The sequence below is a fragment of the Mytilus edulis genome, chromosome 4, assembly GCF_963676685.1.
Source record: "Mytilus edulis chromosome 4, xbMytEdul2.2, whole genome shotgun sequence".
NCBI classification, from domain to species: domain Eukaryota; kingdom Metazoa; phylum Mollusca; class Bivalvia; order Mytilida; family Mytilidae; genus Mytilus; species Mytilus edulis.
In genome coordinates this window covers 59,932,579-59,952,068 of record NC_092347.1, presented here as the reverse complement: position 1 = coordinate 59,952,068, position 19,490 = coordinate 59,932,579, and the positions used below count along the sequence as shown (strand labels likewise).

Genomic DNA, 19,490 nt, shown 5'->3' with positions numbered 1-19,490 from the left:
ATACTGTGTGTTTGTTAGTTTATTCGGTCTTTAATGGGCTATTTGCCAATTCCCGTCAATTGACCCTGTTATTAGAGATCCCTTTTTAGTTGTCTCTCTTATGAGGGACATTAATTTTTATTTACAATGGAGAGCTAGCAGAAAGAGCAAATTTACCTGTGTGTAATGTGAGTAATCTTTAAGGTTTTCAAATCCTTCAATTACATTAATTTTTTGTTAAGCTAAATACTTTTGTCATCAGAAACTGTTTTTCGTGAAAAATTAGTTGAACAGCCGATACACCACTTTCAATTTGCTATGCTTTGCATTTGCAAAAGCCAACTTTGTCCAGTGTGGAACCAGTCTACGATTCACAAAGGGAAGTAATTAGTTTAAAAAGTGTGTAATAACAGAATCAAATTGGTAATTGGTAAATGGGGTATTAGCGCTTTCATAGGTACAGTTCTTGACAGATTTTCATTAACTTTTTACATACGGTTAATATCATTTATATCTGGGACAATCTTCAGACAGGTTTTATAATGGTGGGTGATTGACTTTTATGAAGAGTTATGCCCCCTCAGTCTCATTAGCACCCTCTCAAGTACAATTCTTGAAATATTTATATTAAACTTATAGCATACAATTAGTCATGCCCTAGAAAGAACTTAGATTCTTCGATCAGTGTGTTACAAATAACACATGCAGTGCTTTGGTAAGATATCTTCCAGAATTTTAAAAACACACAGAAAATAGATATGTTGACAGATCAATACATGTATGCATATATGTGAAACATGGGGGACATTGGAATTCTGTTCTACTTTTTCATTTGTGGCTTAATATCACTTGAAAATATGGGAGATTTAGAATTGTAAGAGTTTCCAAATGACCCTAAGGAGTTTTTAAATCAAAATTTCAAGTGTAGTATATCACTTTGCTGTTGTTAGTTACAACAAACATTGTTATCCAAAAAGGATTCTGTTATGAGCTAATATAGCTTAATTGATCTGGGTGCTCAATTCTTTACAAAATTATCTCCTTTTGCAATTTCTTTGTATAAAATTTCAGATTCTCACTTAGTATTTATAGAGCTTCATAAATTTAATCTTCCTAATATTTTGTTGTTGCTGTGTAAACATATATTAAGTTTTAAAGATAATTTTTATTGCTTCAATTAAAAATTGCCAAATTAGAACTGTACATGGATGGGATTTAAAACTTTGATAGCAGACTATTGAGTCTTTTTTTTCTTGAACTTTGAATTGTCATTCTTTTAAATTTGTCATCTTGCTCAATCAAGTGTGGGATTTTGGTTTCTCTAATTTTTGTGCTATTTTCACATTTCTTGAGCCGTGTGAGAAAAATATTTCTCCTCCCTAGTGAAATATCTGTTCCTTGGCAAATGATTGGTCGAAATTTAATTGTGATAACAAGTTTTCTTGGTTTCTTCTGAATTTTCCTATTGTTACGTCATGAATAAAGGCGACCATACCTGATGACGTCACGTCGCACATAAAGAACACAACTTTCGGAAAATCATTAGAAAAGAAAAAAAAAATCATTAAATAAACAGATTCCGACAATATAACTCGTGTATCACAATATTTCTCCACTCTCAACAGTTAAATTTTGATTATTTAAAAAGCTTGGCAAGTCTCACGCTTTAAATAATAAAATTCAACTGTTTCGAGTGGAGAAATATTTTGGTTGCTCACACATTGTTGGACTAATATTCCAGTGCCTCTCTTGCCATAGATGCCATAAATATATGTACCATCAGAAAAATACTTTCCCGATGGGGAGATTTATCATGCTTCATTTTGGTATCTTATCAATATCAAACTATTTACTTATTAGGACATAACTGTATTGTATTTTAAGCTCCGACGGCATCAATTGGGGATTTGCTGGTCGCAAATTAAGTTTACTGGCGACGCGTTAGCGAAAACAGTAAACAGGTATTTGCGACCGTCAAATCCCCAATTGATGCCGTCAGAGCTTAAAATACAATATTGTTATCTCCATTCTAATGAAACTGACTGAAAACAACGTTAAAACATGTATTTAAAGTTTGCCATATGCCGTCTGCGCTTGCGCCTACATGTACGTCCCATAGCATCAATTGTCAATTGATGCCATGTAAATATGTGACGTTATCCAATCAAAATAAATTTGTTGCATTAGAATTGCTATTTGATGTAAAAATATTAATGCATGAAAAGCATATTATTTTAGAAGCTAGTGATTTCATAGAAAATTAGTCGATATCTTCATAATCTTTGTTATTTTTTTTTGGAGCTTGCAACAACTTGCTGTGGAAGCGAGAAATAGGGATCCTACACATTATGGCAGCTTTCTCTCTTCAAAGTAAAGATTTTGGTCTTCTTTTTTTTTTGTATTTTACTGCAGGCCTCTACAATAACTTTGTTTTCAACTTGTCCTGTAAGTACATACCAAAATTTACTTGTCCGAACGAAATTGTTACTTGTCCAAAAAAATTCTATTAAAAATAAATATTTTTATGAAAAAATTACGGGTATGGTATTTATTATAAGGAACAAAATAAGGTAGCAAAATGAGGTACTGATTTGTCTTGGTCATGAAATGTCTCCTGCCTTGTCAAACTGTCTATCAATCATGTCTACTAAATATGTCTCCTACGGTGCCAAACTGTCTATTAGACGTGGAGCTGAATCTTTCAAGGTGACGAACTTACTGTCCTGTAAAGTTACCTTATCTACAAAGCGCATCATTGATTCGGATTAGTGAGACTGGTTTCCGAGAATAGTATACCTTTTACCTGTTAAAAAGTACTTGACAAAGAACCAGTTAAAAATTATCGATTGCAAGTAAACATGTCGAAGAAAAAGGTTTTGCACTTGAATAAACAGAAACATGTCAAATTAATATTTTTTTGTTTATAATTACTTTGTTCATCAAAACTGGATTAAATTTATTTTCTGCAGAATTATTGCACTTGTCCCAACGGACAAGCTTGATACAGCTTTTACTTGTCCGACCTTTTTTCCCTCTGGTACCGGACAATCGGACAAGCGTTATTGTCGAGGCCTGTACTGATAAAAGGACTTCATTTTTTTCTCCCCATTATGATATGTCCATTGTGAAAGTTTTTTAAACATCAATAACATTGCCAACCTTCATTGAATTCAATGAAACTTTTGAAGAAGCTTTTTTTGTCATAATAGTATTTTACTGATAATTGTACTTGTACTCTGAACTTTGAAATTTGCTTAAATCCTGGTCATTTGGACTCTACATGAAGTCTCCACACACTTAACACAATTATACCACATCTACTTTTATTGATACAAGTTTGTTTTTTTGCAGTAAACATATGCATTCAGTCTGGATTTTTTTTAATTTATAGACATCATTAATTTCTTCAAATCATGATGGAATGTTATAAAATTTGGTCTTAAGCTCCTTCTAGATCAAGAAATGGCATCTAAGAAAAAAGTTTAATTAAAACATAATTTTTCGACTTCATTTTACTGATTAATGTTTTTTGGCAGTCAACATTACACTTTAGCAGCATTGATCACAGGCAACACAGTTCTGTGGAACCCTGTACCTATTTTATTGTGTTGTTGTATATTTTATTGTGCATCTTTACCATCAAAACCAATATATAATCATTTTCGATGAAATTGTATTTTGAATTTATTTATAAAAATTTCATTAGTCTTGTCAATAGATATGATAAATGAATTGCATATATATTAAATGATCCACTTTATTTACAGAAAATACACTATGGGTACAATTCCAGAAAATATCAAGAGAAACGTCAGAGCTGTACTTCTGTCAAAAGTAGGAGGTATTCTAGTCAGTGATTTTTCAAAAGACTACAAGAGCTTGCTGAAAGAGCAACTGAATTGGAGACAGATTGGATTTGATAACATGAATGATCTGATTAAAGCCATGCCAGAAGTTGTGAGGTAAAACATATATATCCAATTCCTACCTGATTTATACTTTTCCCAGTTGTTAGTGTATTCGTAACAATGTCTAGTATTAGTTCGTTCCTAATTCAAAAATTAAATTCTTTGTCATATCCTGGAACTTTTGTCCCTTATAAAGGCATGAATAAAGCAAACCTTATCCCATTAGATGTGCAGTGAGGCTACAAAAATAGATGATGATCTTTAGAAAAGAAAGTAAAACATTAAAAAACAAAAATACAGAACTCCAAGGAAAATTCAAATAGGGAACCGAAAGTCCTTTATCAATTGACAAAATCAAAACTCAAACACATAAAATGAATGGAAAACAATTGTTTTATTCCCGACTTAGAGTAGGCATTTCCTCAGATAAAAAAAAGAGTTAATAAGACCATTTTTCTCCAAGCTCATGATATCATTACATAATATACTGATTTTGTAGTTTATGCAACCTATGAAGAAATGCCTTTACTTTAGTGTGTAGGAATGTGGAAATTAAGTGTTAATTATTCCTTTTTCAACCTAATTTATATTTGCTATTACTGCCATTGACACAATACATTTAAAAGATGGTTCTGTTCAACCAGAAAGTAAGTAGAAATCAATTTTGCTTACTGCTATGTCATTTGATCTCTGTTGGAGACTTGTCTCCTTCGTAATCATGCCACATCTTCTAATTTTGATATTGTTCTTAATAAAATTTATTTCAGGTTAGAATTCAGTGATAAAGATATGGCCTACAAGATGTTTGGGAAAGTAGATCCAAATTCTTCATATACACCACTTGCTGCCAAGTTAGCTGCTGGTAAAGGAACTATTTAATAATTTTAGTTCACAATTTGAGGTTTTTCATTTGACATATTATATTACGTATACTGATAAAAAACAATTAAGTTAAAAAAGTGCATGTGTTTATTGTGTTGCATTGGTAACATTATTCCCACAACATAGCCTTTTATTCAATGTTATTCAAATATTGATACATGGCACTGAAAAGGCAACCACCACTTCTCATTCGACCAGATTCTGTTGGGAATTGGTTAATAAAAATAAGGGATTTACGCACTTAGGACATTCATGTGAGGTACTTAGTTCTTCCCTTTGGCAAACAAATGGTGTATATACAGTTATTTTCTAAATTCTCTTCTCTTATAAACCTAAAGATTTTGAAACTAATAAGCGTTTTTTCAAATTGTCGCTTATGTAACTGTCTTTTGCAATATCAGATTTCCACCTTCCGTGAATCTTTAATAATCTATCCGAGACACCAGAATTACTAGCGGCTGAGCAACCGCCTGCCCTAAAACTATGTGTACCAAAAATTCTTGCGTTTAAACCTATTTCCGATAGAGCCCCTTTTACAATCTCTCTAGTCCTAGTATAAGATAGTTGTATATTCTTTTTTCTCAGCTTACAGTTGTTTGTACTTTTACAATACGATAAAGCTCTGAACACAAAATCATCTGAGGACCTGTCTATTTTAGCTTTTTCTAAATAATCACTTAAAATCCTAACAGGACAGTGTGCTTGATCAAGTTTAGCTATCGAAACGTTTTTTCCTTTTCTATAACAATCGGTTTTGCTACTCTCAATATAGATATCAATATGATCGTTTCCGAATGTGATGTTCTTAGCTCTAATCTGACATAATTCGCTGTACCTTAAAAATCCTGAATAAGCCAGAAAACACATAGCTAATAATCTAAGATTTTTTAACGAACTATTTGTACCGCCAAATTTCTTAAAAAGACTGAGCATGATATTTGCATTCATCGGTTCTTTTTTCTGAATAGGCCTATTAAGCTTTCTTTTAGATGCCTCCACAATACATTTAACTATATCCGAGGCACATGGGTCTTTAAACCCAGCTAAACTGTGAGCCCACTTTATAGCGTAACATGCAGCTTCTATAGTACTGTAGTGTTTAGCACTTTGCATTAGATATTGAAGATATAAACTGACATAAATTTCGTTGGCAGGAAGGACAGACTTGATTTCTGTATACTTTTCAGACCACACTACAAAACGCTTAAAACTGTATGCATATTTAACAGTTGTATTTCTGGCTTTAGAGTCAATAACTGAATTCTTCATTTTTCTGAACAAAATCTTAAGTTCTGTGTGCTTTACTTGTGTGTCATTTTTCCAAAATCCCGTTGAAAATATTTTCTGTAAAATAATTATAAATTAAATAAATATTTACCTTGAAATATGCGTAACTGCTCAGCATACATCAAACAGAAAAAACAGGTCCAGTGACCATAACTATACCCAGTGGTATCTACAGACCCTGTGGCCCAAAAAATATCGTCCAGTGACACAATATATACATCAATCAGCTTCTGTAAGCCCACATCTCTGAATAGAGAACCTCCAGTAAGTAAATTCTGCAAAAAATAATAAAAAGTTATCACAAATATCAATCAGTAGCTTTCAAACGAACAGCTAAAATTCTACCTTTGAATTTTCCGTTTGCAAAGATAGAATTTAAATTGTTTCCAGAAACTAAATTTCTGCCTACCTCGTTAAATTCGAGCACGTCTAACACGTACGATCTGTATTCTGTATTTTCATCAAAAATTAATGGCCAGTAAGGAGACGACGGCCAACTCGGAACTATCAGTGTTCCCTCTGCTTTGCATCTGACCAAGTGGTTTATGCACTTACAAACTAAAGACACAGGTGGTACTAATAGATTGTTTTCTTGTGCCCAGTGGCACGAGAAAGCGTCTACTGCTGAGGAACCAGGGTTCCAGTACAACGAACTAAATTTATCTACTTTGTTATTGTCCATATTGGCAAACCTGTCGAAGGTATGAGGACCCCAGAGGTCGTCTAAAAACTGAAAGTACTCTGAAGAAATACCCCAGTCATCAATATCTATAATCCGACTTAATAAATCAGCCTGCTCGTTCTCTTTTCTGGGTAACCAGATAATGTGTAATGTAATGTTTTCAAGTAAACAACACCTATAAATTTCTAATGACAACTGTTGTAACTCTTGTACTTTGCTACCTTTATTTATAATGCTAACAGCATTCTTGTTATCTGTGTGAAAAGTCACGATACTGTTTTGTAAGAGTTTTGAAAAGGCACCGACACATAACTGAATTGCTTTTACTTCTCGCCAAGTAGAACTCCTACCTCGCTCAGTTTCTAACCACATTTTGTGCAAAATTTTTGTTGAATTTTGTATGAAACCAGCAGCGCCCGTGTCGCTAGCGTCTGTGAAAATATGAAAATTTGAAATATTCTTTACCAGATCAACCGCCTTTAGTAAAGGCAAATTATCTCTCCAGAAAATAAGCTCATTGATACAATCAGGATACTTGCCGATGTTTACATATTGATCCCAATAGTCTCTTATATTAATAACTGAAAAAATGTTTCTTGTCATGATCTGGGTAACATTACCTACTGCTGGTGTTAAAGCAATTAACTTACCACAGATTTTGGCCAACTGTCGTACCTTTACCCTGTAACTAGAATTTAGTATAAAAGCTACCAAATTCAATATATCATCTATTTTTCTTTGAGGAATTTGCAATTTGCAAGAAATTAAATTCCAAGAAAAACCTAACCACTCAACGTGCTGTGAAGGTAACCATACACACTTGTCTTTGTTTGGCACAAAACCAGAAGCAATCAAGTCTGCTTTGATTCTTCGAGCGTGTTTTACACATAGTTCATAACTAACTTCGACCCCAAAACCATCCTCTAAATAAACAGCTACCTTTATGCTAGATTTACGCCAGTGCTTTACCAATTGTCTCACAGTTTTAGTAAATATATACCCGCTGGAACTTAAACCAAATGGCAACACAGTAAAAACATAAAATTCTCCTTTCCACGAAAACCCTAAATACTTTTGATGTTGTTCAAAAATGTTTAAATGGTGATATCCCGCCTTCAAATCAAAGACATATCCGTAACAATTCAAAGTAACATATTGTGATAAAGTTTTCCAATCTTCGAATTTAACTTTGTTTACAATCACTTGTTTATTTACATGTCTTAAATCTAAAATCAATCTGTGTTTACCTTTACCGTTAACTGAAACAGTTAAAGGGTTAACAACGTGTGGCATAATTGATACACGTTTTACTAAACCGCCCAATACAAGCTCTTTAACTGCACTTGAAACAAAATCTGAATGCTCTAACGCAGATTTATTATTTTTAGAATACATATTTTCAGGCTCTTTTAACAAAGGTATTTTGTAACCATTTTCAATAATATCAACAATAAAACTAGAAGCGTTAATACTTTTCCAAAAGTTTACAGAATTTTTAAGCCTGTCTTTAACAAAAATATCTGAACAACCCTTTTCATATTCAAAATAAGATTCATAAACATCTTGTACCTGTAAAGTGTCCGTATGAGCGCTGAAATCCTTATGAAGTTCCTCTGGGAGCTCCAAATCCAGTCTTGGTGTCTTTTTTGCAGTCGGATGCCCAATGTCCAAATAATCCACATCTGAAACACATATCTCCTTCCCTGGACCTTTTGACCTGGTTTCCGTAACCAGGTCTGCTCCCACGAAAGGGCGGCATGCTTACAGAAACTGGAATTGCATTATGAGCTGTTTGCGATGTAGAACCGGAAGCTTCAGCTGGTCTTTTTCGTACGTTCTGCTTCTTGTCTGCAGATTTTACGGACTTTAACTTTTTCACCGCCCGGGTATCAGCTGCTCTTATCTTCTTTTCGTCCTCGGAGTCGCTGGCTAAATCATCGGACAAATATTCTTGTACGGTTTTCCACCCTCCCTCCGACTTATCAGCAATTCTTATGAGCTTGTTTCTTTTCTTTAGCGTGTTAAGAGCCTCATTCAGAATAGTTACCGCTTTATCCGACTTGTTTCTCCCTAGGTAATCCAACGCCCTCTGTACCAAATCCTGTAAATCTACGTTCAGCTCGTACTGGACCTGATGACCCTTGAATTTGAACGGATTTTCAGCCTTTTTAACCTTTTTCTCCAAAGTATGCGTGGTATCTGTGAAAGATGTTTCAATACCCGACAGTCTAGTATCCATATATGTTTTGAGAAGCGAAAATAAGTCTGCATTAGACATTTCATGCGGATTTCTAGTAGACGTACCTTGTTCACTCGCTAAATCTAAGGTTTCCTCCTCCATATCAGACATTGTCAACGTACGTCTACGGCAATACAGGTTTAACTAACAAAAACTACGTGTGTACATGCGAATGGTCAACGCCCTTATCGATAATTTCAAATCGAGTCCACCGTATTTAAATACACTCAGGTTCATAAAACCTGTTACAATTCTATTGTTATATTAATAGAATTATCATACGATAAAATTCTTCCGCCACGTACATAAATATATATAGACTTGACATAACACTGGATGCAGTAACTATTATTAAAACCTGATGTTAAATTAATATTCCTAAGGATATATTAATTGTCAATATTCATTTTGTACATACTTAATTTATCATTTAAGAAATGCATTATTGGTAAAGCTATATGTCAGCATGTGTTTATTGGGCAGTTTTTCTCTTCCACTCCACATCTTGCACTAACTAAACAATGTCTGCCACAAGATAACAAAGAGTGCTAAAAGATGCATTAAACACTATCAACCAATCAAAATTGTGCTGATAATCATATTATGCAAATGTATCTCATGGTATATGAAACTTTTAAAAAATGGTTTCAACTTATTTATGTATCAAAATCCACATAGAAAATCCAAATTTCTTGTTGGTAGAGGTATTTTTTTTTATTGCAGAAAGTTCCACTGAAGGAAAGGCAGATAGGAGAAGAAATAATTTTGGTAACACAAATAAAAGCAGCAGTTTTGGCAACATGAACAACAGTAATGCTAATGGTGATGATAAATATGGACACTTTCAACCTAATATGAGAGGGCATTACACACTGTGCTATCCTAAATTTAAAGAAAACGATGATGTAACAAAAGAGGTAGGATTTTCTTATGACTTTTACAGTGCAGAATGTATAGAGGGTTGCACACCACGTGATATTTTTTATGCCCGGCCTTAGTGGAGGGGGCAGTAAGTTTTACCATTGTCCAAGTTTTACCCTTGTCCATCTGTACATGTGTATGTACGTCCCAAAGTTGGTTTCCATTCTCTTATTTTAGTTTGACTCAGGCTCAACCAAATACTATGAAACATATAGACTATGCTTTTTAGCTCACCTGGCCCAAAGGGCCAAGTGAGTTTTTCTCATCACTTTGCGTCTGTCATCGTCGTTAACTTTTACAAAAATCTTCTCCTCTGAAACTACTGGGCCAAATTTAACCACACTTGGCCACAATCATCATTGGGGTATCTAGATTAAAAAATGTGTCTGGTGACCCGCTAAACCATCCAAGATGGCCGCCATGGCTAAAAATTGAACATAGGGGTAAAATGTATATTTTGGCTTATAACTCTGAAACCAAAGCATTTAGAGCAATTTTACAGGGGGTCAAATTGTTTATCAGGTCAACATCTATCTGTCCTGAAATTTTCAGATGAATCAGAGAATCCGTTGTTGGGTTGCTGCCCCTAAATTGGTAATTTTAAGGAAGTTTTGCCGTTTTTGGTTATTATCTTGAATATTATAATAGATAGAGCTAACTGTTATCAACAGCAATAATGTTCAGCAAAGTAAGATCTACAAATAAGTCAACATGACCAAAATGGTCAGTTGACCCCTTAAGGAGTAATTGCCCTTTATAGTTAATTTTTAACAATTTTTTGTAAATTTTTGGAATGTTTTACAAAAATCTTCTCCTCTGAATCTACTAAGACAAATTTAACCAAACTTGTCCACAATCATCATTAGGGTAACACATTTAAAAAATGTGTCCGATGACCCCGCCCGTGAACCAAGATGGCCGACATGGCTAAAAATAGTACATCGGGTAAAATGCAGTTTTTGGCTCATATCTCTGAAACCAAAGCATTTAGAGAAAATCTGCTGTTCATAAAATTGTTCAATAGGCTAAGATCTATCAGCCCTGAAATTTTCAGACCAATCGGGCAACTTGTTGTTGGGCTGCTGCCCCTGATTTGGTCATTTAAGAAAATTTTGCAGCTTTTGGTTATTATCTTGAATATTATTATAGATAGAGATAAACTGTAAACAGCAATAATGTACAGCAAAGTAAGAGCTACAAATAAGTCAACTTTAGTCCTTTATAGTCAATATTTAACAATTTTCATAAATTTTGTAAATTTTTGTAAATTTTTACAAAATATTTTCCACATTCACTTCTGGGCCAATTTTATTATAGATATAGATAATTGTAAGCAGCAAGATTGTTCAATAAAGTAAGATCTACAAACACATCACCAACATTAAAACACAATTTTGTCATGAATCCATCTGTGTCCTTTGTTTAATATGCACATAGACCAAGGTGAGCGACACAGGCTCTTTAGAACCTCTAGTTATACCACAACACACAGAATAAGTTTGAATTTTGGTGGCGTCGCACGAACAGTTTTACTCCTTTATAAATGGAAAAATTGCTGAATTTTCAATTTCAGTTTTGTAACTTAATTTTGCCTCAACTGAATGTTATAAAACTTATAGACAATACTTAATACCACAAAACTCAGATCAATTTTAAATTTGGGTAGCGTCACTTTTACCGTTCTTCAGTTATGTCCCTTTATAATATATGCAAGCGGGGGCATGGGACACATTTCCCATTTATTTCTGTGAGAAATCTGTTGAAATCCAAAATAAATTTGTTACAAATGGAAACACAAATATCTGTGATGGGGTATAAATGAAATGTTGTCCCATGTACATCTACATTATTTCCTAGACTATCCCAGATGTTTCAAACAATTATGTTGTGAAAGGGAACATAGAAAAGGGTTTCATTACACTATGGCATGTTTATCTTTTTTGTTTTGACTTGACTTGACATATCTCATTTTGTCTTTTTAGATCTTAGAAGAAAAATATGGTGAATTTCCAGGATTGTTTGAAGTGCATATGATTCCCAGGTAAAATATGGTAGTCATTTCACTGAATAAGTTTTAAAAAAAAGGTTAAGCATTGTAATATAAAAGAATATATATGAATTTATGAAGACTTAAGCTTCTTTGGTGTATATAAGACGCCTTTGTGCCATGGTATTGCTATGTTTTCACAAAAATTCACATGATGGTATTTCCCGTCATATGCATCTTTACTCGCTAGACCTGAATGGGTATATGAGCATTCTTGTGATCACTTAGTAAGTTGTCTTTGCTTTATTATAAATTGTTTATAAAATCATCTAATGTTTTATTGAATATGGATGCTCCTCTTTTGGGAATTTGAGTCAAGACTTAGTCGACCAACCAACATGACCACTGTAAGTAAAGATTTCTAAAATAAGTCATAGATATTGTTATGCAAATCAATAAGGCTCAATTAATTGGTGACATTTTAACCTGTTAGAGAACTGTAAACCATAGTCCGTTTGTCTGTTCATCAACACTTCGTTTTTCAAGTTTGAACAGATAAATGTTAACCTAAGATTAAGACAGATGATTCTGTTGGATACGCAGATACTTGGGTGACATGAATGTTACTGATAAATTTAATGTATAATAACTTGCAATTGAAATAAGTAAAGAAAGGTTAAAATTTTGATGTTAAACAAATGCAAACCTTTGCACAGTTGATATATTCCAAGGTCAGCACCAGTTAAATAATATGTGACAATTTTTTAGTATATTATTTTTTTCAGAATGATTTTTCTTCGATATACTATGAAACAAAGTGCCATTAAATGCCTTGAAAAGTATGAGAGTGAAAAAACTTTAAGAATTGCAGAAGAGAAATGTTCAAAGGGTCCTACAAATCAACCAAGAGGCCAGAAAAGGGATGATGATATGATAATGTCAAAGAGAAAGTCTGGTAAGTCATTTCATAGTCTGCCAAAATGTTTACATTGAAATCAATATTGCAAGGTTTTATTATTGATAATAATACAACTCCGTGAATATCAAAAACCTTAAGAACTTGCAGAAGAATTCAAACTTTGTTATATTGCATGAACAATGTTGTAAGTGAACTTTAGTTCTTCGTGATATGACATTATTTGAGTTCAACTTGATAAGAATGCATTAATTACCATAATGACAAAACATGAAGAATTCGAAGTGGTCAACAATACAGAAAATAATGCAAAGCAAGAACACAGGATCTTTAATGTATTTGCATTCAGTGTTAAATAGAATATATGCATATTATCAATGATAGATTAGTATATTATTTTATTACAGCTAATATCCTAATGCATGTAGAGTAAGATTTTAGTTGGATTGCTTGCTTTGTTTGTATAAATGTTTGCTCAATATGCAAGAACATTATACAAGCTGAAGCCCTGCCTATCTGTTGATTGTAAATGTCAATCTTAATAACAATGCTTGAGCAAACATTTATACTACAAAGCAAGCAAGCCAACCAAACCTTATAACTAAATGCATTAGAAAAAAGCTCTAAGGAATATCAAGAGTTATTACTGGACAACAAATGAAGGGTATCAACATTACTATTACTACACATGATCATGTGCAAATGATAGTTAAAACTATGATCTTCGCTTTACAAGTGCAACTGTTTTGGTAAACATTAATAAGAGTTCTAACCCAAACATTGATCAAGCTTCATTTTATTTTCCTTATACTGTAAATTTTACTTTCCTTGGTAACATAACTTTATCTCCAACAATCAAATATATTGCTACAATCATAAGACACTGCTTTCCCTTGGTAAACCTGCTAAATGATATTAAAGCCGATTTTATTGAGTGTGTAGCGAAAGATAATATCTTGGGTAAGCTTGCTTGCTAGCTGAACTGTGAAGTCATTATTAGGTATGGTACACTACCCTCCTTTCCTACAGACAGATAGATTTTTTATTTGTCAGACTAGTCTATAAAAGGAGGGTAGTTACCTAACCTAATAATGACTTCACAGTTCAGCTAGCAAGCAAGCTTACCAAACATATTACCTTTCGCCATGCCCTCAATAAAATTGGCAGTAAAGCTAAATAACATCAGCCAAATTGAATTAAAATCAAAAAATAGGCTTAATGTGGTCACTAGACTTTCAGAATATTGTGTAAAGCACAATTCTGTATCCACACTTACTTTTATGAAAATGACATGTTCTTATCTTGATAGCAACTGTATGTTGTCATTAAAGTACCAATGGTTACCTAATACTGAAGCAGACATAACATAAGCCTAATGAAAAAAGCTAAAATTTCTATATAAAAATTCTCATTCAACTAAGATGTATATTTTTTTTTAAAGACTATGCGGCATAGGCTTTGCTCATTGTTGAAGGCCGTACGTTGACCTATAGTTGTTAATTTCAGTGTCATGTGGTTTCTTGTGGAGAGTCGTCTGATTGGCAATCATACCACATCTTCTTTTTTATATCTTGGAAAACCTTTGATTTTGGTAATCATTCATATTCATGTTATTTAAAAAATAAGTGTTTCATATCTTGATTTTTGCACCTTTGAAATATCTTTGACAGTATATAGACAACTTGAAGATAAAACTCTTTAATGTTCAAGTTTTTGTTTCAGGTAATACAGAGGAAGACAATGAAGTATACGTTGGGAATTTAGATAAATCTGCAACAGAGGTGAGAAGAATATAATTGCATCAGTGTTTTATTTATTGTCTTGTGTATGACGAAAGTTGCAGAATGCCAGACAATGTATTTATTTACATGGGTCATTGATAATATTCATTTTATGTAATACTGATTGTTTAACCTTTAAGACTTTAACATAAATTCAATCAAGAAGAGTAAAGCTAGCATTTTAGAGTGTGCGCTCTTGTTCAAATACGGGAAGTGGGAAATTGTATCTATTGCATAATAATATGATATTATTAGTATTTTAACATTTTTGTTATTCCCTCACTACAAATAAGCTCATGAATATTTATTTTTTGACTTAGGGGCTTAAAACTTTGCACTTCAAGCTGCTGATCTGTAATTATTATTGTCTTATAAAAATATGCATGGATGACATTACTTCCAGTAGAATCCATTCTGATATATATTTATATACTAATACTGTATCTACATTTTCTTGTCATAATGTTTAGTTTAATTTTTGTACTTTTTAGGATGACGTTAGAGAACTTTGTGAAGAATTTAATCCCACTGATGTCAGGGTTAGAAAAGCTCGAAATGATGACAAAAAAGTGTAAGTATATAGTACCGTCTCATTGAGAATAAAAACTGGGTTTTTAGGCCTAAAATAAAATTTCATTTGTTTGGCATTGCCGCCCGACCCACTGAAAAACTTGCCGCCCAAATGATTTTATTTGCGTTTCAGAAATTTATTTATTTTTTATTTAAAAAAAATCGAAATTGTGCCGGAATTTGATCGTATCCGACGAGTTTGTTCCTGGCTTTACTTATTTTAAATCACGATCTTCAAAGCGCTTGCCTTACACTGTATTTGGAACAAACATTTAAATGACATGGAATAGAAAAAATCTGCCAAAAGTAATGTCAAAGAGGCCGACAGGGGAAAGCATCTCCCTATGCTGCAATGCATTGGTTAAGGGAGATGGATTTAATCAAAAATCAAATTTTCAGCTATTCTTTGAAAAAAACGTTCTGAAACACCTTGTAGAGGACTCAAATTTTATCTTTTGTAAAGCAGAAACAGATGATGTCTGCTCGACTTTGTTGCTTCATGAGATGGAAGTTTTTCACCGGGACATCACAGAACAAATATGCGTGGCTCTTAAATTTGTTGAATATGTGTGGCTCTTACATTTGTTGAACTTATTAAATATTTGAAATTTATCATTGACAAATTTTCCCTTGAACCAGAGAACAATGTATCTACTATAGTCAGAACCACAATGATGCATTCAAGATAATTATGGCTGTAATCACCAAATCTTAAAGACCAAAATGGTCCCAGATTTACAGGTTATAGTAGTTTTGTACCAGTAGATTCTAGCCTGGTACAAAACATACATATTTTAAAGACTAGCATCTTGTGTCAATTGAAGTACTTCCCCCCTTTTCTTCTTAACATGAATAAGATAATTCTTAAAACATAAAAGATACTGACAGAAACATATTTATAAACGTATCTTGTGTACTAGTGATGAATAAAATCCCCTCCTTTTCCACAATTCTAAGGGCTCATTAATTTATCTGTATTCATGTAATGCATGTCCAGATTTCTGTTAATCAAACAAGCATTACAACCCATAATTTATTTATCTGCAAAAATTGTCTGTCCTGCTGCATATTTCCATTTTGAATTTATCATACGTTTTAAACCTAGCCCTGATAAACCTTGCACTTAAGTATATTACTAATAGTATAAACACCATGTCTATTTGTGCCAACCTTTCAAATTTTTAATATTTTGCTATCCTAATTTGGTACAGATCCTTTATCCTCAAAACTTGTCAGGGGCAGTAGGCGTGTTTGTATGGTAGTTTGTCATACCTTACATGTATGATTACTAGCCTCTAGGTATTGGTTTGAGCCCTAGTTGGGCAGTTGCAAAATTAAGGTTTGATTTTCATGTCATATGTGGTAAGGTTAGTCAGTTTCCTACCGCAGGTTGGCGTTTTCCTTCAAGTACTATGGTTTAGTACGCCACTAAAACTGTCTGCCATGAAATTACCCATATGGTGTAGAAAGTGATGTTTATAAAACCAAGGCAAACAATCAAAGTTTTAAATCTTTGTCCATTTGTACAAGGAGCCGTAGTGGTTGAGCCATTTAACTTATGGTAATTTTACCAAACTGTGACCACAACTTCAAGATGTGACATCAGGCCTCTGTTCAATGGGCAGTCCCACAATAAACGTTCAATTTTCATGTCATACATCTTATATGGTTAATTTGTCAGTTTCCTGCCTCAGTTCTGTATTTTTTTTCTGGGTACTTTGATTTACTCTGCCAATAAAACTGACTTTCTTGCATGAAATTATCCATATGATATAGAATGTGACATTCATCAGCATCCACCAGCATGTACACACAACAATGGTGCAATGCTTTAGACAGCTTTGGTCTAGAGACTTCATGATTTACATGTATAAAGCTTTTAAATGTAAAAAAAAAAAAAAAAAATCCCTACCTACCTACCCACCTGCTGATAGTGTGGGTCGGCAATGCCAAACAAACAATTTTTTAAGGGTGGTCTTAAATACCATCTTTTATAGTTCAACTGGCCTAATGTGAATTCACAGTTCATGGAAATTATACTTCACCAGACTTTTTTTCTATCATTGGTGCAGATTCTGTAGATGCAAACCAAGTTGCATTTCATTCCAGTTAACCTACTTTTAACAAAAATTTTGAAACTTTTCTCTCTTCTGAACTTTTGTGTTTTGTTTTCCTACTTTTGAGGTAATTATGACATTAAGACTTGAAGAAGACAAATTCTACAAATCTTATTTTTGGTACATTGAAATAACACTTGTTCACACATATTTGTTGATACTGTGAGTTTTCAATAAGTTTATTGAACTTTGATTTTTTTGTTTGACTTTTTCTACCAAATATGAAGTTGTTCTATATAAAAAGAACTGTAGAAAAGTCAGCTCAACAGGCATGAGTTATAGTGCTTGTGGCTCATCGAAACTGTCTGACACCTACTCCCTGTTTTTTGATACTTTTGTCAGTTTCAATCATAATTTGGATATGCTTAGCAAGACATTATGTGCATTTTTAGTACAGTAATTATTGCTTCTTTTTTTAGATTTTCATTCATTACATTTAGTGATAACAGTAGTGCTCAGAGTTGTGTACAAAAGTTAGATAACCTTGAACATAAAGGTCGCAAATTGAACTGTAGAATTGCAGTTAAAGATGGTGGCCAACCAAAACAAAATACCAGAAATGAAGGTAAGAGGATATAATGTACATGCATGTAGAAGATTTAAAGTGGGATGCTGCTCTACTACGCAGGGCTAAAATGATTTATGATTTATTGCCATCATTCATTGTTTATGTGAAAATAAGAAGATGTGGCTTGATTGCAAATGAGACAACTATCCACTATTAAAGTTCAAATGAAGTGGATGTAAGTAATTATAGGCAACTGTATGGCCTTCAATAATGAGAAAAACCTATACTGCTTCTATAAAAGCTTTCCAACATGAAAATATGAATCAATTCAATTGAGAAAACTAACAGCCTAATTCTTTATGTTGATAATTTTATTTTTTTATTTTACTGAAGGACAAACTTTTTGTCTATATTTGTTATTGTAAGTTTATCAACAAAATAACGGCATTCAAAACTGGACCAAATATATGTGGATTTCATTATCTGAGTACATCCTTTGAATTGCAGTACTTAATTTTTACTGTACTTTTATTGACTTCTTATACATTTGATCAACAGAATTAATTTTGACTCTAAGTCAGGGAATGCCAGAATGAAAAGTTTAACCCTTTTCTTTTACTTGATTGTAATTACTGATAATCAAAATTATAACTTACGTTCAGCTGATGAAAAACTATTAAATCTTCCAAAACCAAAAACAATTTTTTTAAAGAACACTTTTACATATTCAGGTTCTCAAATATGGAACAGTTTACCAAATGAAATAAAAATGAGTAATACACTTGTATCTTTTAAAACAAAATGTTACAAATTTTTCATCAATTGTGCAAATTAATATGCTTTTTCATTATTATTTAAATACAATTGTATATTGTGTATAATATAACTTTGTAATACTCTATATACTTATAAATATGTTATTATTATTTTGAGGACTCTCAGGAAGATTAGTTTTAACTAATGGGATCATCCTCTTGAAATAAAGATTATTTATTTATTTATTTATTTATTTATTTATTTTATTGTTGCTCTCGACCTATTGTCATATATTTTAGATTTGACTAAATTGCACTTTGTTTCTTCAAATCAAACTGTTCAACTTGTCAGAAACGTTAACCAACTAATAAAGCAGAATCAGTCTACTCACCAAATTTAAAATGAAGGGAAGCATAGTCAGTGGCAGTTAGTATAATAATGCATTTACTTCTTTTTAGATTCAGGTGGTAAAACATCGTGGGGGTCTGGAGGAGGAGGACAAAGTTCGGGGAGGAGTGTGATAGTAGACGATGATGAATCGTGGGATAATGAAAACAAAAGTAGCAGTACTAGTAGTGGTAATGTATTTAAAATCTTATCTCTAACTTAACAATATAAAAAGGGTGAAATGGTACTGCGAAAATAAGGAGATGTGATATGATTGCCACCTAGACTAACTATCTACCAAAGTTCAAATGAAGTGAATGTAAGCAATTTAAAGGCAACCGTACAGCCTTCAACAATGAGAAAAACTCATAATGTATAGTCAGCTTTAAAAGGCCTCAGACTTAAGAATCATGATTATGTTCAATTGAGAAAACTAATGGCCTAAGACAATGGTGCACATTTTACTTAAAATTGTACAAGAATTATTGTCTATGCCATAATTAAAAAAATCATTATTAAGTAAAAGAAAACATTCTTTTATGTAAGACTGTATAATATTTATTTATATTT

At 32.8% G+C, this 19,490-nt stretch overlaps 1 protein-coding gene across 3 annotated transcripts in view; it reads left to right on the top strand.

The window, feature by feature from the left end:
- Window positions 1-19,490, top strand: part of LOC139520112 (serine-rich adhesin for platelets-like) — a 37,274-nt gene that overhangs the window by 525 nt on the left and 17,259 nt on the right. For all 3 annotated transcript variants that reach the window (XM_071312559.1, XM_071312558.1, XM_071312557.1), the window contains exons 2-10: window positions 3,747-3,941; window positions 4,655-4,749; window positions 9,701-9,894; window positions 11,881-11,939; window positions 12,671-12,840; window positions 14,524-14,582; window positions 15,074-15,153; window positions 17,689-17,834; window positions 18,992-19,111. In XM_071312559.1, coding sequence (XP_071168660.1) covers window positions 3,757-3,941; window positions 4,655-4,749; window positions 9,701-9,894; window positions 11,881-11,939; window positions 12,671-12,840; window positions 14,524-14,582; window positions 15,074-15,153; window positions 17,689-17,834; window positions 18,992-19,111 — 1,108 coding nt within the window. In that variant the 5' untranslated portion in view covers window positions 3,747-3,756. The remainder of the gene's footprint in view (window positions 1-3,746; window positions 3,942-4,654; window positions 4,750-9,700; window positions 9,895-11,880; window positions 11,940-12,670; window positions 12,841-14,523; window positions 14,583-15,073; window positions 15,154-17,688; window positions 17,835-18,991; window positions 19,112-19,490) is intronic.